The 24728-nt window shown below is 43.5% G+C and overlaps 1 protein-coding gene across 1 annotated transcript in view; it reads right to left on the bottom strand.

Annotated features, from left to right (window-relative positions):
- The window catches only part of TMEFF1 (transmembrane protein with EGF like and two follistatin like domains 1), a 125814-nt gene extending 105595 nt beyond the window's left edge, over positions 1-20219 (bottom strand). Inside the window, exon 1 of the mRNA XM_074823946.1 lies at positions 19884-20219. Coding sequence (XP_074680047.1) covers positions 19884-20136 — 253 coding nt within the window. The 5' untranslated portion in view covers positions 20137-20219. The remainder of the gene's footprint in view (positions 1-19883) is intronic.
- Between the last annotated feature and the right edge of the window lie 4509 nt (positions 20220-24728).

A 24728-nucleotide genomic window follows, 5' to 3' on the forward strand; every position in this document is an offset into this window, starting at 1 on the left:
AATTCCTCTTCTCTGAGGAATAACTTTGCTCACCTGCCATCCTGCCACACCTTTTCTGACACCCAGCCAATTACCCTCTCTGACTCCCCTTATACACTAATCTTCAGCGGACTCTTCCTACATAGAGACACAACTTTTCCATTTCCTCAGAAAGATCTCTCCTTTTATTACTTTCCTGCTGCCCTGTCCACTTTTGACTCCACACAGTGAATTGCCTACAACTGTCTTGGTAGCAATGCGGCTGCAGTAATATGAAGTTTAGCATGAAATGAAAAATTTACCCAAAAGCAGGATGAACAGTCTGGCATTTCACCCACCCTGATCTCCTTACAGTCAACATTCCTCTTCCTGAACAAACAAGGACACCACTACATCTTATTTTAAAGTACTTGCCCTTATCGGCCAAAATCTATCTCCTTTAGAAAAGTCATTCACCCACTGTATTTTTCACAAGTACACCTTTATATGGCTCTGACTATTCCCTGTCTTGACTTCACCTTTCTGGCAGAATGCCTGCTTGGCTGAAAGGAGTCTTAATGAACTGAAAATACAAAAAGGGAACACACAAGTGTAAATAAAGACAGGCAAGGCAGGAGGAGAACAAAAGCATTGCCTGGGCACTCTGGCACAAAAACAGGAAGGCAAAAGCCCAGCTGGAGCTAGCAAGGGACACTGAGGTTAAAAAGAAACAATTGTACCAGAATGCTATTTGCAAGAGGAAGGTCAGGAAAAATGTGAGTCTGTTGATGGATGGGGAAGAGACAAGCAACAGGCATCAAAGAAGAGGCTGAAGTGCTCGGTGTCCCTTCTTACAAGTCTTTGTAGATAAAGCCTGCTCTCAAGTCCCAGCAAGTATCAACCCCCTTCAGAAAAGAGAGGGCCAGCCAATGGCAACGCAGCAATAGGTTAAAGACTACTTAGAGAAACCAGATATATTCAGATCCATCAGGCCACATTTCATCCAAGGATCTGACAGAGCTGACTGATGTGATTGTGAAGCTGTTGTCAATCAACTGTGAAAAATCAAGGTCATAGGGGAAGGTCCCTGATGACAAGGAAAAGGTTGACATTATTCCCATCTTTATGGAAGGACAAGCAAGGAAGGTACCCAGGGAATAATCAGTGGGTCAGCCTCACCTCAGCTCCTTGAAAGTCCCTGGAGAACGTCCTCTTGTAATCCATCTCCAAAGACGGACAGAAGAAGACTAGCAGGTGCAGCCAGTACAGATTTTTCAAGGGCAAATCATACTTGACTCTGCTCACTCTCTTCCAGGAAGGAAGAATCTGAAGGGAAAGTGGTAGAGCTAGAATATATTTAGACTTCTGACACTATATCCCACAGCAGTGTCCTTTTTAAGCTAAGGAAATACAGGTGGGACAAACATCAGCTGCAAATGGTCCAGACTGCCAGGCTCAAAGGTAGTGTTCAATGGCTTGACATACCATCGGTAGCCAGTAACAAGCCAGGTATAGCCAGGACACATACCCTTGAATATCTTCATCCATGGCCTGTGATGAGATAGAAGACACCATGGGCAAACACGCAGGTGACACCAGGTTGCAAGGAGGGGCAGGAGTAGAAGGATGGTACAGCCACCATGTCCTCAGCTTCCCTGCTGTCCAGTGCCTGGGAAGGTTCTTTCCATAAACACAAAGGAAAAAAAAAAAACCTGTTTTATGCAGTGTTTCAAATCAACTGTCTTGCTAAAGTGGAGAGGGTTCACACAGCTCTCTCAGAAATAGCCTGTTTTTCCGTGGGTTTTGTGCTCATCAGCCCAGCTGGGAGATGCAGATCTTGTAAGTTCAGGTGATGAAGCAAACCCCGAGAGACATCGAGTTTCAGCAGGTTAGAAATCATTAATGTTTCTATTACTTGTTTGATTAGGTGATTAAAAGCTCCCACCAAGCATCTTTCCAGAGACACTAACTCTGAAAAAGAGGATTCCTCTGAGATAGAAGGTTTATGTTTTCTTTTGTTTGGGGTTGTTTTGGCTTTGCCATTCAAGGTGAACTTGATTGCTCTTTTTTTGTTAGGTACCATGCTTTCTTGGTGTAATCCTGTGGGGTTTTTCTCCCTACAGCTATGTCTTGTTTGCTTGTTTTTGCTCCTCATAGCAGATACAGAAAATTTAATAGCTTTGTGAGGCTTATGTATATTGCTATTGTTGTGACTGCATTATCACCAATATTTAATGGTAATGTATTCCCAGTATTTTGTTAGCCAAAAATGCAACTGCTTTTAACGTGCAATAACTGCATAAGCTCATCAGGAGCTGCGTCCCATTATGCTACTACATTACTTTATGGATTTCAAGTTCTTTAGTGGACTAAGAAGTTTAATTGCTCCTCAATTTTGGGAAAGACGGTGCTTAACATCTTGCATTAGATTCCTGCTTCATGTTTTGCCGCTTCACTCTATAAAACCTTTCTTGCAGTTAAAATTCCTTTCTTGCAGATAAATTCCATCACGTGAAATGGCAGAAATAAAAGTAAAAATATTTAGTGAAGTGTAACATGAAGAACAAGGCAAATTAAACAAGAAAATGAATCATATGCAGTGCTTCTATACTGACTATCTAAGACTGAAAAAGGGAACAACCCTTTTCTGTCTGACAGACTTCAGTTACACTGGAAATCAGCAGGAAATTTCCCTGGCAATCTGACTGTACACACACACACACACACTACACCCCATTTTCAGAAAGATCAGATCTTTACTCCACAAGATTTCTGCACATTATGCAGAAAGTAAAATACTTAAATTCATAGATTTCAGTGTTGTGATGAAAATCTATGGCATAAGATGTATTTATGGCTGTAGCGAGTCTGTCCAAGCCAGGGAGACATGCAAGTCTGAATATGTGACGCATGTTCATGGAGAAATACCAAGAACTCACTCAAAAGTCATTCTGTATGTAAAATACATATATAGCCAAGCAAAGATGTACAAACTTTTCCCTAAAGATTCTTCCTATTTGGTTAAACTCCGAAGATTATGCTGCTCTGCCATCCAAGCAGTGCTATGATTTTGCAGGCATCACACTGGCACTGATGAGGATGAGGCTTCCCATCTCATTATCTCTCCCTGCTCTCCGCCTCGTGGTCCTGCCACGTCTCGTATTTGTCACAACAGCCAGTAAGCCAGTAATAACACTAAGAAAAGAAAATATCCACTTTTTGCTGCATTAGTGTTCTGCCACTTTTTAGTGAAGTGACCCCGTTGAGAGTGGGGTGCACTGAAGGCTGAGGTAGGACAAGGTCTGTGGTGGGATACATGGCCAGGAGCAGGAGGGTGATACCACGGACAAGGTCAATTCTCAATACCTTGGCTCATAAAACCATACTTTAAATGGGGATTTCTGTCACATTTAAAAAACAAAACCAAAACCAGCCCCCTTCCCAAAACCAAACCCTATAACTTTCCCTCCTTGCTCTGCAAAAGTGTTTTCCAGTGTTATCTGATGATATTATTCAGCTGATTTTTCTATGAGATAAATAGCATAAACACTTGTTACATTTGTATCATTTTCCTCTCCATAACAAGAAACAGACAGGCTTACTGAGTCTAGAAGAAAAAGCTGTACACAGTTTCTGCAGGCTAAGTTGTGATGGAAACTCAGAAACATCCCCATGAAAATGAGGATCTTAAACTTACTTGAGAAAGTGAGTCTGATAGTCCAAAACCTTGTCATTTCCTAACTTCTGAACAGCTTCTTGAGCAAATGCGGAGTTCTTTGATTTTAATGCAACTCGCTAACTCCAAATTTGCAATAATACACAGAGCTGGAAACTGTATTTTTAGTTAACATGTAACATTTTCCATTATAAGATCATGTTTTAAGTTGTTTACAGCATGGAGGCTCATTGTTTTCATAGAAAATTTAGAGCTGTGTAGTTTTTAAGAATGATGTTGGGACACATACGTTTGTCTTTTTTTTTTTTTTTTAAGTAACAAAATTGCAACTTGTATCAATGAGGTGTTTGAGCTTTTCCAGGTTGGCACGCAGGAGCTGAGATAGAACATTCAGTGAAGTAGGACATACGATTTCCAAGGCTCAGAGCATTGTATTCCGCTGTGTGAAAATACATACAATCCACATGAAATTTTAAGCTGCTAGAAGAGGTTTATCTGTTACATGCCACCAGCAAAATTGGTCACAGGGTCCCCCTTCCATGCGTTTCTTCTTCATGGTGTCCCAGGTGAGCTGTGGCTTCAGCATCAAAAATCAGCACCGGCAAACTTGTCATGACAAATATGACAAATATGTCATACTTGTCATATTTGTGTGGTCTCAGTGGTCTCTTTCCCTGAGAGCAGAAAATGGTCCGGGTAGAAAGCTGAGAACTGACTATGAAGGAAAGAGAGCTGGTAGGTATACAAGAGATGGAAAGAAGAGCACGAGGAAAGCCAGAGGAGAGGGACCACAGAGTGGAAGAGGCCAGGATGGTGAAAAAACAACCACTGGAAAACTTGGGATCCCAGGCATGGACCAAGAGATCCCAGGGTTGCTAGGTCTTTGCTTTCCAGTAAGCATATAGAAAAATTCTGTGTCTGTTTATCAGGTGGCTGGTTGACAGAGAACTACTTTCAGTGGTACCCATTATGCCATTAATTCAAGTGAGAGGTCTCTGCCAGGATACAGCGGTTTTAACCTTCCTCACAGCCACTTAAAAATCAGTCCATCCTATGAAATATCTGTATTTTCCCTAGCTGTTAGTGGGGAGGGTTGTTCTTTTTTTTTTTTTTTTTTTCCCCAAAGGAACTTACGTTAAGCAAAGCCATAATAAAAGAGCAAATCAAGTAGTCAGAAACAAGAGGATTCCTGAATTAATGTTATTTGACCAAAAGTAATTTTTATGTCCTTGTGCAATGCTAGACAAGTTGCTCAAATCAGATTTTCCAGACATATTCACTAATTGGGCATTTGTCATTTTCTGGATGCTTTTCTTCTCAAAGCAATTCAAGCAGGATGCAATAATTCACAGCAGTGGAAGCTGTTCATTGAATATATCAAGTTCTATTCAAAAAATCTAAGTACCCTAATCCACTATTTTCCTAACATCCAAGTTTTCACCTGAACTTAAAGTCTAATTAACACAAAAAAGTGTAAAGCAGTTTTCAAACTAGTATGGTCCATGTGTAAGTTTTAGAGATCTTTGAAAACACATCCAAAAAAGTTACTGGTTATCCTCCTGAGGTGGGGAATTTCTGCACACAGAAGTTACAAGAGCAAAATTATTGTAAGAATATTTACAATAATGTCCCTAATGTCTATTCTCTTTAATTTTTTAAATATAAGCTGCATATTAAGCTTTTTAAACAAAGTTTTAAATTCCATTGGTAAGACACGATTAAGCAAATAGTATATAGTGGGGTCACTCAGAAAGAAATGGGTGATTCTGAGGAGTAGGCTGGAGTGCAGAAATAGTGACCAAGGATGCTCGATGCTCTTCCATCCATGTGGATGACAGACTTGTCAGCATGACAGTCAGCATGTATGACAAGCTCTTTTGTGGAAATATTACCTTTCTATTTAAAAGAACAGAAAGAAGTATCTATTTCTAAGTAAGTTACAGAACTTAACTAGATATAGGAAATGAAACATTGACTTACATAAAAAGATGAGTTACCCAACAAAAAAAATTTAAACGCTGTTGTAGTATTTGTGGTCTGAAAGATTGTAGTGCCAGCACTGAATGTTCTAAAGCTATGGAACTTTTCAAGAAGGAAACAACAGGGATACACTTCAAAACTTAATTAGAGGGAATCATACCTCTGGGTCCCCACAGACCCAGCCAGTCTACATCAGAATCAAGAATTTATAAAAATATCTTAAGTAGCTACTGATTTCAAATGAAAGATGAAGTACCTTCTTATTTTCAGAATATTATATAGAAACTAATTCCAACAAGAGAGTATCTTCCATGTAAGAGATTAAAATGTAACAGTTGTATCTGGTAATTTCCAAATGAATACAAAAAAATCAGTTTCCTCTTGTAGTTCAGTCTCAATAAAACACTTTAACAGATCTATGAATTAAAAAATCACTGCAGTGCATTCTTATGATACACATACCTTTGTAAAAAATAGTATTAGATTCCTATTTTGTATACAGAGAAAGGAAATAAATTAACTCTTGGGTAATATCCCTGAAACATAAGCTGTATGAATGGTGCTGGAGCATAATTAGGTTTGCATAAACTCTCTCCTCCAAGCATCCATACACTATGCTATTTAGGGCTAGTTTTGAAAACTGTAATTAAACAGCCAGAAAACCCTGGAAAAGTAACAAAATAACCAGCCACATAAAAGTCATGGGGAGAAAACAAACAAACAAGCCCCTGGTTGACCATTCAGGTTTCTTAATGAATTCTGGTAATTCCAGTAAGTTACAGAAAGCAGGAAGAACCTGAGCCATCAGCTCCACTTCTTTCAAACTTTAACAACTATATTATGCTTCTAAAAAACAAATCACTGCCAAGGAGTTGCTCAGCCTACTGAAATACGTTTTTCTCCTGTACGCATTGTTGTCAGCTAAATCTATAGCTAGTAATTCCTCTCTGCCTGCTCATTTATCCTTACTGAAACACAGGGAGAAATCCAATTCCCAAAGCTCCTGCTATCCCCCTTTGCCAGCCTTGAGAGAATTTTCAGGGGCCAGGAGTCTATAGGTGGGCTACAGCGTGGCATCCATACAGCAAGGCATGCTTTCCTACCTCATCGTCTCTTACAGCAATGGCTGTCACAGGGCTGGTAGAGCTGCCAGGTTTGCAGAGAACTGAGGAACTCCAGCTCGCTCGGAGCTGACGGCTTCTCTGCAGCCCACCACACCAGCAAGCCAGACAGAGCCACTAGACCTGTGACACCTGGCATTTCAGACTAAGAAACCAGCCTTTTTTAAAGGACGGACAGGAGGCCACCTCTCCTTCAATATATTCATCCATCTCCCCCTGTTCTCGTTGTGCCACTCATGCAGTACGAAGCAGGTGGAAATTATTCACGGTTCCCTGCTGGGGATTCCCTCGGCAAATGTAACGGCGGATTAGCCAGCTCATGAGTTGTCTTCCCTGTGGTTCCCGGGGCCGAGGAGCACAGCTAGCGGACACTCTGCCAAAATACGCCTGGTGTCAGCTTACAGCTCTTGAGGGAGACTTCCTAATTGCCATAAATTAGCTGCTATTACCTGGTGTACAGCACAGAATCAAGGAACTTTGACTTGCTGGCTCTCATTTTGCCCTCGCCTAGACACTGCAAAGGACATCTTGACTTTGCCAGGCATCCTCTGACAGCTGGCCAAGTGAGCAAGGAGCAGAGCCCCTTCCTCCCCCAGGTACAGCCAGTCAGGCCAGGGTGAGGAGGGACACAAGACCAGGATCACAGATGCGTTATCACCCCTGCTCTGAATCATCTTGCTGCTGTGACACTGATAGACCTTGCATTGCTGCCAATCTGAATTTAATCCGCATTTTCTGTTTGAATGCGGGGCCACAGGCACCCTCAGGCCACAGCCTTGGTCAGCCATCTTTAACAGTGTTCTGCACATCCAAAATGGCAGAAAAAATACAGCTGGCAAAAATCTTCATATAAATATAGCAGCAGAAAAAAAAAAACCCCACATGTAAAATGCACATGACTAAATTCTGCCCTCTGTCTCACACCCAGACAACTGAAAGGAAATAAAAGGCCAGTTTCAGCCCTGAGATACACAAACACTGACTGAGGTACAGTTCCTATTTACACCCAGGCTGAACTTGATTAGCACTGGAGCTGTGTAAGTATAATCCAGCACAGCATCAGAAACTACTTTTACATGGTCTGCATAATTTTAAGGCAAACGTGTCTTTGTGGCTCGGAGAAATGTAGGTAATTGAGTTCATCCCTTTAGTACAGGCTTGGCTGCAGCTGCTGCAAGTCTATGGAAAAATCATTGTTTCTACACCCCTAATCTGTAGAGCTGTATGAGACCAATATTTGCAGGTTTTTTCTGCTAACTCTGTACATAGAGAAATCTGTTTTTCACAGGGACCGTGATCTAGGAGCTCTTGTTGATTTTAAGCAGTGGTTAGCACTTCTGGAAAAGCTCCTTAGGTAGTGAGCTTCGCTCTATTGTTAGGTAGTCAAGCCATCAGCTCCTTTCCCCTGTGTTTGTAGAAATCTTTCTCCAGGAATCATTTAAAACAAAAAAACCCAAACCAAAACCAAACAAAAAAACCTAAAAACCCAAGCAGGAAATACTAAGTAAATGAAAGACAATTTGGGGATTTCATTTGTATGATGTATGGGACACTGGAGATTTTTGTAGTGTGCTTCGCTAGCTGTTCACCAACCTACCAATACCCACCCCCAAGAAAAAAACAAACCAAACAGGAAAAGGCCAAAATCGGAGGACAGTATGGCATTAAGGTTTCCCATCTCCTTGGCTGTTTTCAGAAATAAAAGCGGTTACTCACAGAGGACACACAAGAGCAGTTTCAGGTAGCTTTCCACAGTAGAAAAGAGACAGTTTCCAACCTAATTCTTTCAGCTACCTGCAGTCACAGAAATAACTTTGACACCTAGGCTTGAGAGGGGACCCACAGCTAGAATTTCCACCTGTGTCAAGTTGCCCCACACCAGCATGGCCAGACCCTGCTGCTGCCCTTCCTCCCTGCAGAAGCAGCCTCTACATAGTGTCATTTCCCAAAGAGCCTAACCTGCACCTAATCCATAGAATAAAAAAAAAACAAAAATTTGAAATTGAGCACAGGAGCCACCTTTTCTTAGTCTTTTCTAGATGGACACTCAGTGGCTTCCCATGAAAAAACAGAGAAAAGTCATGAAGAGCCTTTGGTGGTGAAGCTGTTTCGGTCCCTTGTAGCCTGAGTAACGGAAACTAGGGACACATTTTCAAGGTTTTTGTAGAAAGATATAATTATGGCATAAAGATAGTATTGGTATCTTATAATCTTTCATTAGGTTATTCTGAATGCGCTGTACTGTGACTTTAAATAGCATAGAAATATCTATTATTATAATATATAATACTAATAAGTAATTCCTATGACAGAAGAGCCTATGTATTTGGGAAACAAATGTGAAAGCAGTGAAAAACTTCACTTCCTTAAATTAACTCTGATTTCCAGATTTTGATACTGAACTTTTGAATCATTATGTTTCAATAATATTAGGGTTTTGGTATCTAATACACTGCTTTAGATTAGGTTTTATCAAGTGTCTAATAAAGCAGTATGTTCATCTCTTTTGTCTGTTGAGTGAGGACTCTTTTATTACAGTGTAGTATCTTTTTGTTTTAATGCTGCTGTGCAGTGGATTGCCAGCTCATTAATTTTTCTGCTATAACACCCAAATCCCTTTGCTGATCAGTGTGCTGGATGATTGATTCCCTGCTCCCAGACTAATTTTTTACATTGGACTGCATTTACCATCTGGTAGATAAATCACCCAAAACACTCAAATTCGGAGCCTGGTTCCAGTGATCCTCTTTGTTTGCTCAGCCAGCAGCACGAATATCACTTGCAAATGTGGAGGTTGTGTTCTCTCACCTGGATAACTCTTCTAAATTACAGACAGAGCTTTTAACAAAGAGCATTGAGATAATGATAAACCTCTTTCTCACTTTAAAAAAAAAAAAAATAGGCAGCTGTTCTTTGTGTTTTCTAGCCAAAATTTGTTTTCATCCCTACCATAGCTGCTAGTTTCTGATGTGAAAAAGAGTATTTCTTACAGCTCAGAGCCAATTTTGCACATTTGAAACACATATAACTATTTTCAAAAAGACATATTTTGTAGGTGTAAACATCCGCACAACAAAGAAAAGGACATGCTTTGCAGTTAAACAGAGAAGAAATACAATTAAATTAATTGCCTTCCCAACCCATGTTTTATACCTCAACAGGAGCCTGTCTATTTTATTTTCACTTTTACAACCTTGAAATGATACTTCCATAAAATTATACTTCCAATCAAGACAGGAAAAAGGAACTCTGCCTCACAGAATTGTCTAGATAAACTTCTGTGAGAGCTGGAGGATGAAGGAAAAGCTGCTGGAGGGACATGGTGCTTTAGGAAAGTAACAGTTCCTCTGCCCACCACTGCACATGGCAGTATCACTCTGGGTAGGGGGTCCCTTTCTTTAGCCTTTCTAAGGATTTTCTGCTGCTCTCCTCCGCCCCTGAGAACCCATTCGGCACAACACACTGACCTCTGCCTCTCCCAGAGGGATCAGATAAAGGCAGCACACAATCAGACTCAATACTAATTAGCAAAATGTAAACATTTCATTAGATCGATGCTTCCCTGAGTTTTAGAGCAACAAACTGGTAGACAGCCACAATTTTTTATCAAAATCTTATGTTCCATGTTATCTATGGAAATACCTGTTGAAAACACTGAGCTGTCTCCATCAACCGGCTAAGGACTTTATATCTTGGTCTTGTGTTTTATGGACACCCTTACAGATTAAAACTTACATTTTCAAAAGCACTCATTTTGAATGCCTAGACTATTTTAGGCATCTTCTGCATATGCACTGACAACTTTACCTAACCCACACCTCAAGCTTTTATGCTGCTTTTGTTAAGATTCTTGTTTGGTATAAAATTTTAGAGGAAATTAAGCATCTTCTGCAAATGATGCTTATCAAATCACTCATTCTTTGTACTCTTATGTGAAACTGCATGTGAAACAGTCTCTGAATAGGACAGCAAGTAAAAGTCTTGTAAGGTACAACAAACTCCTCTGTATGCTTCAGGTTTAAGCAACGGAGCACTTCCTCACCCACTGCTGAAATATGTGTTTATAGAAGGTTTTCTATAGTCATAAGCAAGTAGACATGACAGCATGATTTCATCGGAGGCTGTGTGTTTCTTCTTCCATCATCATATGCAGTGCTCACATGAGTTAGTAACTGAGACCAGTTAAGCACTTCTTAAAGCAGGATTTTTTGGTCAGCAGTAGGTGAACACTGAAATGTGTCAAACTCCTGAAGCTGTCTGGAAACATGCCAGTCTGGGAAATAATCAGGGCTGGATCTGGGGTGAAGCAATTGGAGCTCCTAAAGTTGAGCATTCTGTGTTCATCTCGATCATGGTGATCAATGGCAGATTAACCGGAGTTTGCACAGATCCGGCTCTCTGGCTTGCCCAGCTGCCCCCATTCACCCCATCTGCTTCCACACTGATCCCGTGAGATTGGTGTGAGGCAGAGGAGATGCCCCAGGGCTTCTCCTTGAGGAACCCGGCTGTCACCTACCAGCAAGCCAGGCAGCTGGAAAGAGGCTGCCTACGGAGGCTTTGCGGCCAGGCAGAGCCAGATTTCAGGAGGTTTTGGCCTCCAGACCAGACATGAGAAGAACCATTTCATTTCCTGAACACCCTTTTGTCTATTTGTACATCATACCTGTTCTATTCTTCAGCTGCGCCCCATGGGATGCTCTATGTGTCTTACAAAAGCACAGAGAGTTTTGCACCTATTTAAAATATACAGGAGAATAGCAAGGTCTCAGCCTGGTAGAAATGCGCTAGGGGAGAAGCTGGCAGCTACCGAGAGAGGCCAGGTCCCTTCAGAAAAACTACTGACAGTTCTGTCTTGTTCCTGATTTTCTTCTCTTTCATTTTCCATGTTTTCCTGCTGGTCTTAATTAACACTATTTTTGAAGTGTGGATGAGGATCCTGCCAGCTTGAACACGGTTATATAACATGGATGTTTCAAGACTGTAATTGCAACTAAATTTATTTTTATAATACTAAGTCAAAAGAGAGGTATTACAAGGATTTAATATTATTTTGAACCAGATCCTTTAAACACTGTTGCTGTAACACATAATCTATTATCAGAAAAGTCCTGTCTTTTCAGTCCTTAGAAATTGTCTACTATAATGAGAATTTAAATTATCCTAAAATAAATCCCGATTTGCTCATCAAACACCGCCTCCACACAAACTGCACTATGACCAATGAGGCAGTTTTAGAGCAACTTAAAAAAATTGAACATTGATATCAGTGTAACATTAAGTTGCTCTCTTAAACAGAGAAATTCACATTGGCAATAGATATGCAAATGCATGCAGAGCCTGGTCTGTCTCCCAGCTCCCATCCAGCTGGGCCTGGGGATTAACCTGGTCAGCAAGAACAGCAGTCTTCTAGACACTCTTCCAGCAAAGACCTTCACGGGCAACTTGCTCCCCACTCCAAAGAAGAAAAAAGTTTCCTGGTACGAATCTTTAAGAGAAAAAAATGACCTGATATTTTTTCTTTTTAAAAATAAACAAACAAAGAAAGAAAGAACAGATGACCCATAAATCCCAAATATTTAAACAACTAATGGCACCATTAGACATCTACCTAATAATACTAGATTAAATAATTCTGCTCGCAGATCCCCTTGAAGCCACCTGTGAACTAAATTAGAACTAAAGAGACATTGTAGCTGTTCATCAAGACAAAGGGAGAGATTTAAGGTTCTCCAGGAAACTTTAATTTCATCAGATCACAATTTTGATTGCTGAACTTACTCCTAACCAGATTTTGTCTGTATCTTCTTATGTTTTCTGGAAGAAAATATCACACAAAGAAGACAACATTTTGCCAAGAAATGGTTTCATAAAATAAAATTTACTGTGGATTGATTTAGTCAAACAAGTCCTTCTCTGCAAACTTAGGAGCTCCACAAAATACAACTCGACTTTCTCACACTCTTTTTCTTCCTGTATTTCTCGGTATTTCTAAATTGTTAGAATTTCAAGATGATCTAAGAATAAACTACAGCAATTACTGAGAACTATTTAGTTTACAGCACGTAATTATAATTTTCTTATCATCTAAAGCTATTCTTGGGATAGAACGATTTTTTAAAGAATAATTTATAAAGAACTTCCTTGGTCTTCAGCTTTATTGAATATTACAGACTGCTTAGAAAAAGACAGGCTTTCACCTCAAAAATACCAACAAGTCCTCTACATCCACTTTTGTTCCACAGCATCTGTAGGGACTTATCAAGGAGGATAAGCAGTAGTCTAGAGTCAGAAGAATGGATCCCTTTTCAACATCCCCGGTGCTCAGCATTTTTTATTCTGTTACAGCTACTGTTATTCTGGAAACTACTGCCACTACCCATTTTGTGGACACTTGCCAAAGTCTGACCACAGGCTGGAAAAGTCACAAGCACTTTCAGCTGACGGATCAATGGTGGAACGTGATAATCTCTTTATAGGAAAAGGGTAAATTGAGCCTCCTGTCGATATCTGTGGGATTCTCTGCCTTTGTACTTCTCTACTCAAAGACCTTGACCACAGCTTCTTCTTTTTCAAGCCCAAGTAAATATTAACTCTCCCCTTTATCTAGTCTACTGTCAACTCTAGAAGAAAACCAGCAGGCTGTAAGTACAAAATACTTATCCTTCCATCAATAGCAAGAAAAGGGCCAGACTTCTTGTTTTCCCTTTAACAGGAATTATCAGAGAGGTCTTGGTACAGAAAGAATATTTCCTTGGCAGTATTTTCCACAACAAACATAGATCTTCTTTTCCCCTTTTCAAAAAATGATAAAGAAATTGGATTCAGTCCAGTCCCTTCAGTCAAGCCTCGACTGCTCCATCACACTACCAGTTCCCACTAGTGACAATGATGGAGTGACACCTGTTACAAGATGATTTTCTGCTATTCTGACACTTTCAATTCTACTTTAATTATCTTTCGACTCTTTAATCAGCATAAGAATCTGTATTGCAAGGACATTTCATGTCTAGGTAATTACACTAAAGGGAAACAAATATGTGCATGTTACTGTCTGAGTTTTAATTTATCTTTTTAATCTTTGTTTTTACTTTTTACTTATAGTTGATTTATAGTTATGTCTTACAATAGTTTCTCAAAGTGATATGTAACCTGACTGAGTTTAGATCATTTACTTCAGAAGTTCGATTGGCACAAACACATATCACAGTTTATTTGGCTTGACTGTTATAATTCATTTATGGGAATGTAAGTCACAGTATCTTAGATAAAATAACCAATTATTTTAGTCCTGTCTACCATTTCAGATCAAGCTTATCTATGCAAACATAAAAAGATGTGTATTTCTTAAAATAGTTAGTCTAATTTCCTGAACCTGTACCTCTCTTCCAGCCCCTGCTTTTACGTTCTCACCAACATGGTTTCATATCTTTAGCACAAATTGTTTTGGCCTTGTGTAACTTAGAATGATATACCAAAAGAAAAAAAAGAAATCCCTCACCCACTCCATCTTCACAAAAACCACAAAGGGTATGTCTGTTCCAGCTGATAAGCACAGATCAAAGCCGGTCTTGAGGCCACATCTCATTCTGGTTCAGGGAGAACCCACCGAGCACAGGCAGAAACCAAGGCTGAGCTCCAGAGACCGGCAGTGCCTGAGGCTTATATCCTCCCAAATCCGTGTTCACGTCTGCCACGTTTATTGGGCACAGGCAAGGCCAAGGGAGCTACATGCTTGTGTTCGGCTCTTCCCCGTCACAGCAGGGACAGTCTGGATCCAAGCTTCAGACAATACACAAGCCTAGAGTGCGAAAGGGTATATAAAACTCACTTTGGCCAACTCACTCATAAACTCAAGTCTTCGCCTCAAGTGTAGATGTACCAGGTGTGAGTAGCTTTAGACCCCTTCCGGGAAAGGCAAAAGGGGAACCTTTTCCTATAAGGAAAAGAGGTAGAGCTTTCAGCTATAACGGCTCATACATAATAGGCAACATGCCTTAAAGTAGTGACAGTTAACCCTGGTTTAAATCCTAAAGCTGTAATTTGCTAACAAATACAGACAGCATTTTTGAAAGTGCATCTTCTCCTCAGTGCTGACGTTATCTTAGATGCTTCTGAAAAAGAAACCTTTGCAAAGGTGACTGAGTAATTGTCTCCCTAGGAAACTGTTTCCTGAGGCACTGGGAGCTTGTGCCTCAGATGTTGTGTTTCTAACCCTACCATAGTCTTGTTCATTTAGGTTTTTAGCACTTTCAAAATTCTCGATGTCTCATTCTATCTCAACTATGAAACCCTTTTGGAAGGAAACTGAGTTAGCAAAGGCAAGGGCAATATTCAAGCGGAGATGGTGTCCTGCTGAGGAAAAGTATTCCAAGTATCTGTGACCTCAGATTTTGCCATTTCCCACCATGCCCACAAGCTGCCAAGAACTGAACAAGAGCGCACCACTGGTGTCCAGCACACAAAATGCAGAAGATATGTTCTTAATTTCTAGTCCTTGCTTACAGCAGGTAAGAGTATGTTGCATGCACCACATCAAAGTGCTGCAAGACAAGACTGGAGCAGATAATCTTTTTCCTGAAATATGCGTGCTATGTCTCCTCTGCTAGCACTGGTATCCAGCGATAGTAAGCTTGGGGGATCCCTGCTAAATGATCTGGAGGACAGACTCAGAGGCATCCAACAAAGTAATGGAAACAAAGAGTCCCTAACCAAACAGCCTCCATTGCACATCAAGGATGTGGGGGAGCAACAACCTCAGCAGAAGATGCCAAGGAAAAAGACTTGCAAATTCTGAATGAGGCCACATTCATTGATGGTGGAAAGTAGACAGAAGCAAGGATGACACAAAAAGAGGCGTTATTTTTCTGTGGTAGCACACGCCCCTCCAGTAACAGTGACAGTAGCCGTACTTTAGATGCACTGCTCCCTCTTTGGGTGTGTGCACTAATCAATAATTAATATAATTTTTCTCTTCTTTTGTTATACTACGCAGACTTCTGATCATGCTCCCGGACATTTCTGCCTTATCTGCATTTAAACTGGATCTCCTCTTGCTCGTCTCGCTCACATTCTGTGCCCTTCCCAACTCTTCTTCCTCTAAAACTCTGTTCACACAAGGGCAAAAGGCATGCTTTGAAAACAAAAGTGTATAACATGGCCAGTTCTTGTCACCCTTATCCATTCTCTGTGAGTTGCTCCCCCTCTCAGCTGTGTATCTTTTCTCATACTACTTCCTTACTCCCTTCTGCTCGTGTACCAGTCAACACCTTCCACTCCCATCCCACTTCAGGACCCGCTCTTGTTGTCCAGCCTTTCGACGCTTTTGTCTTAGTGATGACGTCTACCCCTCCCTTCTCATCCTAACACATTTTAAAATATCAGAACACATGCATTTTGCTTGTGCTTGTTGTACTTCTGTTGGCTTACCATGTTCTCTGTTTCACCTCTCTCTTTTTTCTACTGTTTCTACATTCTCTGTTTGTCTAATTTACTCCATGAGTTACTTCAGGGCAGAAACCATTTCTCTAAAGCATATTGAAAGTTAAGATATTGTATATGTGGTGAAGGATGGCTCCACTATAGCTTTCTCTGCTGTTCTCTCTAAAAATTTTCAAGCTTTTTGACAGCTTGTACTTCCATGCTCAATAAACAGCCCATCATAGACTCAGCCATCACCCCGTCACATGATAGATACTTTCCTTTGTCCCTCTATCGGCTTCCCTCTCCCTAATTGGAAATTTCCATCTACATTTATCTACAAACTATTTCAGATGTGTTACAACTGTGCAAAAGAAAAGCTATCCTTCAGAAGAGGAATACCGTGAAAGAGAAGGTGTCCTTAATTTTTCCTTGACCTCATTCAATCCTCAATAAGCTGTCTTGAAACAATTTTATCTTTACTCACTTCACTCAAAGAGCATTTAAGAAACTGGGGGCAGCATATGGCCTATGAGATTCATAAGAGGTGTGTGGAATCGTCCCAAACAAGGATATTTTATCACATGAAGGAACAGCAAGCTGAAAGGCTTACCAACAGAAACATATCCCCGTTAATTAAAATCCCGAGAGTACAAATCCAAACCAACCGAGCGCTCTCTCTTGTTAAGTCTGTGTACCTCTCACTGAAATCCTCAGCGTTTGGTCAGTCATGATCAAATTGCAACCCCTGTGACTGCCACACCTGTGACCGGAGCGTATCTCACACCAGAGATTCAACCGGACTGAAACTGAAGCTGAAGATGCCCACGTGCAGTGCGTGTCTCTGGAGAGTACCAGCGGATTAGGAGTTCATTAACTATATTCTGTACTTACCTTTACACTCCGGATGCTTAATAACCCCTTGTACTTCACAGCCTTTATTAAGGACACGACTATCATAGCCTGAGCAGAGAAGCAAGCATCACGCCACCCTACTCACGGGCAGTCAGTGAGTATCAGAAATGTTACAGAAGATGACTACAGGTAGCACTAGGAATAATATAACACCTCTAAAACATTAACCTAAGAGTCTCTTCCAGAAAGAAACACCAACTTGTTTTTTACCCCATTCTGGGTAAAATAGGGCTATTTCATCTTCTTAGCTTAGCAAAGCATGGATTGACAGATGAACAAACACATACAAGTCCACATTGTCGATTAACTCCAGATATGTCTTAATTCTCTGTTTTCTGCTCTAATCACTTGATTATGTGTTCTGCCCTTGGCCAGGGATAATGCAATTATATCATAATTTAACAAAAGACCGAACTGCAATGCATGTGCCAAAGGGGCAGAATCAAGGCTGAAAAAGCTATCTCAATTTTCATGTTGTCTGTCTGTGTCCTCCACCTTTCGATGTTCTTTTGCTACAGCAAACTTTTTCTTAAGCAGTGTATTCTGGAGGAATAAAGGAGTTCAGCGTTTCCTAAAAATTTGACAAAAAATAAAGGTAGCTACATAATCTAACGACAATAAAAGGTTACAAGCTCAGGAACCATCCCCAAAAGTGTAAGAAACTGTTCCAGGACAGCAGGTCAACCTGGTGCAAATATTCAAATGACAAAATAACAGAGGGGGGAAGAATTTTGCTTCTCCGAGTATGGAAAGTAATTTAGATAGTCCAAATGTTTGAAGAAAAAGTAGCAACAGCGTTCTTCAGTTTAACTTTCAGTATAGATCGCAATCTACATGGTATCAGTCCGCTGAGAAAGGTGCTAACGCCAACGTCTGGCCCCCCGTGTAAATATAGGAAACTCATCTTTTGCAGGGAGTAGCTTATCAAGTAAAAGCTAATGAAGCTATGCAGAGGTAAGTAAGGGGAAAATCTGTCCTAGATATTATGTGTTGATATTAGTTCTTTCAAAATTAATGCTGAGAACTGGAACACTGCAGTTTTGCATGAAACAGTTAACCCACAGCAGAATCTGACTACTGCATCTTTAAATGAAATTTTCCTACCCCATTTCTGTAGTTACACTAAAAACAGTGCCTGCCATACATACATATATAGCACATATATTTGCTTCTGCCTATTTTTAGTAGAACCGAATCAATCTGAACGTCTTCGATAGAGCATACGGTTTTCTAATTCCAGGTTGGAAAGCCCTCTTTCCGTGACGGTTTCTAAATAATGGTATCCGTGTGTTCCACATTATCTTAGAAACTTCCTCATATATTTCATCAGCCTTCCATATTTAATCTCACTGATTTATGCACATGCTGTGGTCTAATGACCCACATGTCTCTGATGGGTAAGCCGCTAACGCCAGTGACACATTAACCTATTAACCTCTCTTTAAAAATGATCATGGTATTCATACAAACAGAATGAAAAAGTCAGGCAGCAGTAAAACAGTAGCATTGTGGTATCACATGAACTAACGCAGTATATGTCTAAACTGAGTGAATGAAGAACAAATGAGCATATCAAGAGTGAAGAGCGGTTAGATTTATTATATTGCAAAAGCATTTTGCCACAGTTTGCAGGGCTGCGAATTTGATAGGCTGCTTTAGCAGCATTATCCGTATTATAAAATGTAACTGGGAGGAAGATCATTTCTCGAAAGCTGCTATACAGTTTGGGGACCCGATCCTGGAAGGTACCGAGAGCTCCATCCAAGGTGGAACCTGCCTTCCACATCCCGCTGAAGACAATGGGAGCGGGGGGCTCTGCACAGGGCGAGAAGCGTTCATCACCTTGGAGAAGGCACTTGGGGCGGCTGGCGCTGGCGACCCTTGCAGTGGAACAAGCCTCTCCTTGTAAGAAGCAGTAGGAGGCATACACAGCAATTTTTCGGAGGAATAAGAAATTACCTTTTCTAAATATTAGTTTTAGAAGGAGAACGAATCTTTCTGACAAATCACAAACTTTATATTGTGCGTATTTACTTTGTCCCACTTTAAAAACACGGTATCCCTCCAGATAGAAGCAGGCTGCCGTCACGCCGAACCAATTCGCCTACGCTGAAACTGGGCTACACCAGCATATCCTGATGCCCAGCATGGGCCGGCATAATAAAGCACTCTCCTGTCATGGAACCAAAGCAGGAGAAATCCCTGAAAAGCTTCTTCTGCGCACATCCCCGAGAATTTTGCTGCCTACGTCTCATCCCGAGTGAATCTACGGAGCGACCGGCGGACGGGCGGGTGGGTGGGTGGGGAGGCTTGACCCCACGCACGGAGTGAGCCCGAAGAAACAGCCCGTGCGAGCGCGCTGGGGGGCCGCGCTCCCGGCTCTTCCCCCGCCCCGGGCCGCGGCAGGACGGGGCTGGGGCCGGGGCCGAGGCCAGGGCCGGGGGCGGGGGGGCTGCGGGCAGCCCCCGGGGTGGTCGGCGCGCACCTGCCGGCACGGCGGCGGGAGGGCGGCGGGGAACAACAAAAGGCGAGCGACGGCGGCAAACTCCTTCCCCTCGGCGGGGAGCCGCTGGAGAGCGGCTCCCCCCGCCCCCGGGGAGGGGGATCGCCCCGCCGGCCGGGGCGCCGGCCCGCCGCACCGGGGCCGGGGCCGGGGCCGGGGCCGGGGCCGGGGCCGGGGCCGCTCCTTTGTTTTCTGCCGCCGGCCGCGCCGCGCCGCTGCGGGAGGAGCGGGGGGGTCCGCGCTCAGCCCCCCACGTGCCCGCGTGGCTGTGGGCGCGGGTGGGCGTGGGTCGGGGGAGCCGGCGGGGCTTTACCTGAGCAGTTGATGCCTTTCCCCTTGCCGCCGCCCTGGCACTCGGAGCCGGGCAGGGGGTGGGAGGCGCGGCCGGCGGGCAGCGCGGAGAGGGCGAGCACCAGGAGGGCCGAGGTGTAGCACAGCGCCAGCGGGGGTCCCGCTCGCAGGAGCGGCCGGGCGGCGGCCGGGCTCTCTCCCAGCATGGCGAGGGGCGGCCGCGGAGCAGCGCCGGCGGCGGCAGCGGGATGGCGGCGGCGGCAGGCCCGCAGCATCAACCGGAGCCCGCGGCGCCGCCCGGGCGGGACCGTCCTTTCTCCGCCGCGCCGGAGCGCACCTTCAGCATCCCCGCCGCGGCGGCCGCACGGACCCGCCGCTGCCGCCGCCGCCGCCCGGCCGCGGGCAGGGCTGGCCCCGGCGGTGCAGCGCGGACCCAGCAGCCCGGCGGTGCGGCGGCCGCCTCCGCGCCCGGCCGCCGGCGGGGCCGCCGAGCCCCGGCCGCGCTCCTTTGTGCGCGGCGCCCGGCAGCGCCGCCGCTCCGCCTGCAACAAAGGGCGCGGAGCCGAGGCGGCTGCTGCTGCTGCTGCTGCTGCTGCCGCCGCCGCCGCCGCCGCGGAGGGGGAGGAGGAGGAGGAGGAGGAGGAGGAGGGAGAGAGGGGGGAGGAAGCACACGTGATGGCAGCCCCCTCCCCCCGGGACCGGAGGGGAGGTGAGGGGCTTCTCGTCGCTCGGCGGGCAGGGCGAGCAGCGCCCACCCGCACGGCGGGGCCGCCCCCGCGGGGAGCGGGACGGGGGGGACCCCGGCGCGGCGCGGCGTGGGGCCGGGCCGGTGGTGGGTCCCGCGGTGGGTCCCGCCGGTGGGCGTGCGCGGGTGACACGGCGGGTGAATGGAAGCGGCACGGGTCCCGGGGGGCGGGAGGAAGGAGGGCCGCGGGCGCGGCGTTTGCCGTCCCACGAGATGGTTTATTATTCACTAATAAGCCGGCGCGAGCGGGGATGGGGAAGAAAGCAAAGAGACCGTCCCTGCTACTGGTTTAATTGGAAGGGCTGTGTTTAATTTTAACCGAACAGAAGCCCAGCACGTACGGCGGGAGCATTGGTACCCATCCAAATAAATAAATATGTTTACGGTGAAGGTAGCGACTTTTGTAACACAGTGCTTTTACTGTCTCGGGTTTTTCCAGTCCTTTCCGTGAAGACGCTTCGGGGGGTCAGCAGCACTGCACGGGTGCGGGGTGCCAGGCACATATCTCGAGTGCAGACCCTCGGCGCGTTGCTCTGCGGCCGAAAGCTTTGTGCAAATTGGCAGCACTGTTACCATTTTTACGTAGGGAAAACACAGGATAATGCTTTACATTCAACAAGAATTTTTCCTCAGTTGTCACTTGCATCTCATTCAAATTTTTCAATCCACTGTACAAACCATCCGTTTATCAGGAACAAGAACCGCCCGTTTCCTTGGTCCTTCTGCTGCTGCGTGCCCCCGGCTCACTGTAAGGTATAGAGCTTGTGTGAGGGAGCCCTTCAAGTAGTTTGTTAGCTGGAGCAGTCAAGAATAAGGCCATAAATCCAGCAGTAAGCTCTGGGTAGGCACAGTGGTCAGATTGTTGTCATTTTTTAATACAGCGATGAAGAGATAAGTCCTGTATTACTAAGACTGAGAGAGCAATTTCCTTCTGGCATACGGGGTTCAACACTGGCTGCCTCTGCCAAGTAAACGTTCTTCTGTAATTAGTTGCTCCTTTTGCTAGCAGTGATGCTAGATATCAGAAGAGCTCTGCTCCTCGGCAGGGTGAGGTACATTAACTCACACGGAGCCTGCTCTGCTGACACTGGGCTGCCCAGGTTCATTGGCCGGAATGTTTAAAGCTTGCTAGATCTGTGTGCTGCAAGCTGGTCTGCTAAGCAGGTAAACCTTTTGGATATTTAGGCCATGGGACTGGCACAGATCTTGTGTTTTGAAGGTAGTACTTTGCTGTTGTGGGATCCAATACTCCATATAACCCTTTCCTTAAACACAACTAGATCCATCTTATACTAAATATGCTGTTTTCCTGCACTTCTTACTGGAGGGCCGGACCAGAACTGCCCTCATCTTTGTGTTAGAAATCTCCTTCTAACACCCAGCCTGAACGCTAGCTCATACCCACTTGTCCTTGTGCATTACCGTGTTTCAGTTAGGCATTTCTCTTTCCCTTGCATTTAAATCTACAGTATATTTATAGGCAGTAGTCATAGCCACTCTCAACTTGCCTAGCCTGTCAGTAAGTTTTGTTAGTCTCCTCCTATAACAGAGCCTCTGTAACTCTGATTTTATTGCACTAGACACAATTTGAATTCAGCTTTCTTCAGCGTAGCTGACACGCAGTGTGTAACAGTTTTTCACAAAGTATTGCCTGTCTTGGCAATGGAGGTAGTCTCTCCTGCTTTCTTCCAAAACGACCTTTTCTCATACAGCCAGTTTACTTTCTATATGACCAGATCTCACTGATGGGTTGAGGTCATGCTGTAAGTGACTAATACAGGCGACTCCTTCTATTTGTCTGTCATTTACAGTCCATAATAAAAATGCTTTTTATAAATGTCTAAGTGCATGACCTTATCTTTTCCATTATTGAATTTCATCTCATTTCTGTTATTCCAGTCCTCAAGATTATGTAGTCATCTCTGTGGGATATTCTGAACCTCCTTCCTGTCGACAGTCCTGCCCAGTTGTGTCCAGAGCACTCTCACCTTCACAATAATGAAAATATATACAAAGACAAACTATTGGTCCCAGAACAAACTTTAAGAAACAGTAACAGTACCACTCCCAGTTTAAACATTCCCCTTCCAGGGCAGTGGGCAGTCAGCTGTGGTGAGTTCCTAACTGAATTTTCAGCTTTGTTACAGGTTCCCATGTCTTTCAGCTTGACTAGTCAATCCATATGAAAGCTTTTAACAAGTCCAGATAGACTGTAAGTAAATCTCATGGGGTTTGGCTTTGGGGTTTTTTTTTTTTGCTGTTGTTATTTTTTGACTCCTGGGATGGATGACATGCCATTTTTTGGGCTAGAAAAGACATGTCTGAGTTGTGCTATCTGTCTGGATGCATCTCTAGCTAGTCTTAAGTGAGTGATACAGTCATGCTTGATTGGCAAATTCACACTATGCCAGCTGGGTATTCATTCTTATTCTGTTCTCTGATACATGTATTAAAAAAACCCTAAACACTTTCCTGCCAGCTAAAGAAGCAAAAGAACTACGAAAGAATTTGAGCAAGCTGCTTCTGCAACACAAATTGTTACAGGCGGAGGGAATGCCACACCGATGAAATGACAGATCTGGTATGTCTTTGAGATCATGCTAAACTCGTCATATTTGGTACCTTCCATCTCTGGCAAGTAAATGTGACTTTATTGCAATTATACAGTAATTTCACTTCTGCTCACCTCCAACTGCTCTCCTGTGAAGTAGGAAGCTCTACAGATTGTCAAAAATTGTCATCCTCGGTGAGCTCTCGAACACCAACAGCAGTTTTTCACTTCGCTGCTGGTGCACACACAATTTCTGCCCTCCCTTATTTTTCTCCAGTAGTTGTAGGAAGGAAGATGCACAACCAAAGGCAAGCAGGGAATGTAGAAGAGCAGAGAGAAGCTGCCAGGCCGGTGAGAGTGATTTCATTTGCCAGAGACCTGGATACAATACAGATACACTTAATTGTGAAAGCACTGTTTTATTTCATCTTAGAGAACAAAATGGAGAACAGAGATCTATAATTTAGTGAAACCATTAAAGTGTTGTTCAGAACCTCCTGTGTCCCTATGCATCAGGCAGTAGAATCCTGCCCTTGCCAGGTATTTTTCCAGAGAATTGTGCTTATTAGTCTCAACTTTCATTCTTAACCAAAAAAGTTTCCAACTTGTTGTGAAGGTCTGAAGAAGACATCAAAAATATTAAGAGTATAAACTGGAATAGTGTTCACAGAATCAAAGAATCACAGAAAGGTTGAGGCTGGAAGGGACCTCTGGAGGTGATCTGGCCCAACCCCACTGCTCCAGCAGGGCCACCTAGAGCAGGTTGCCCAGGGCCATGTCCAGACTACTTCTGAATATGTCCACAACCTCCCTGGGCAACCTTTGACAATGCTCGGACACCCTCACAGTAAAAAGTGTTTCCTGGTGTTCAAGAGGAACCTCCTGTGTTTCAGGTTGTGCCCATTGTCTCTGGTCCTGAACCAAAGATATTGTCTAACCAAATCTAGAATCAGCCTCAACAAAAGGCTCAAGACACAGGAGTTCTCTCATATAAACTATTTCACTTTTCTTCTTTTAGCAAAAATACTCAGTTTATCCAATAGTTGAACTCATTTATCTGTTCCTAGTTTTTTCTACTCATCTTCTGTGCCCAGAATCTCAACTGACACCTACCTAAACCTGACACCTTCAGCATTTGGAATTTGGGTAATACAAATAAGGATCTTTAGTATACAGTCCCACCAGATTCTGATAATACAAAATCAGTGCAAAATCAAAACAGTCAAGAAAGGACCAGGTGGTACTGTCTATGTCATTTAGTTTCATACATACTTCATTAGCTATTAAATTTTGTATTTAATTAACTGACATTAAAATTCTTTTTCAGTGCCACAGAATTCCTTCTGTGTTATTGCTGAGTGCTTCAGCAATCAAATGTGTGGCCCAGGATTTAGAATGAGGTCACTGTGTAGGACATGGGAGCCTATCCAACGGACCCCGCACAGGTTTATCTTGCCACACTCACCCACCTGCCATGCATACATAATTTTGGAGAAGTTTTCTTGCCTGGAAGGCTCTCTGCCGAACAGAAGGAGTGTTTAGCACAGTACTTTCTTGCTCCTTTCAGTCCA

Source organism: Strix aluco, chromosome 1, assembly GCF_031877795.1.
Source record: "Strix aluco isolate bStrAlu1 chromosome 1, bStrAlu1.hap1, whole genome shotgun sequence".
NCBI classification, from domain to species: Eukaryota; Metazoa; Chordata; class Aves; order Strigiformes; family Strigidae; genus Strix; species Strix aluco.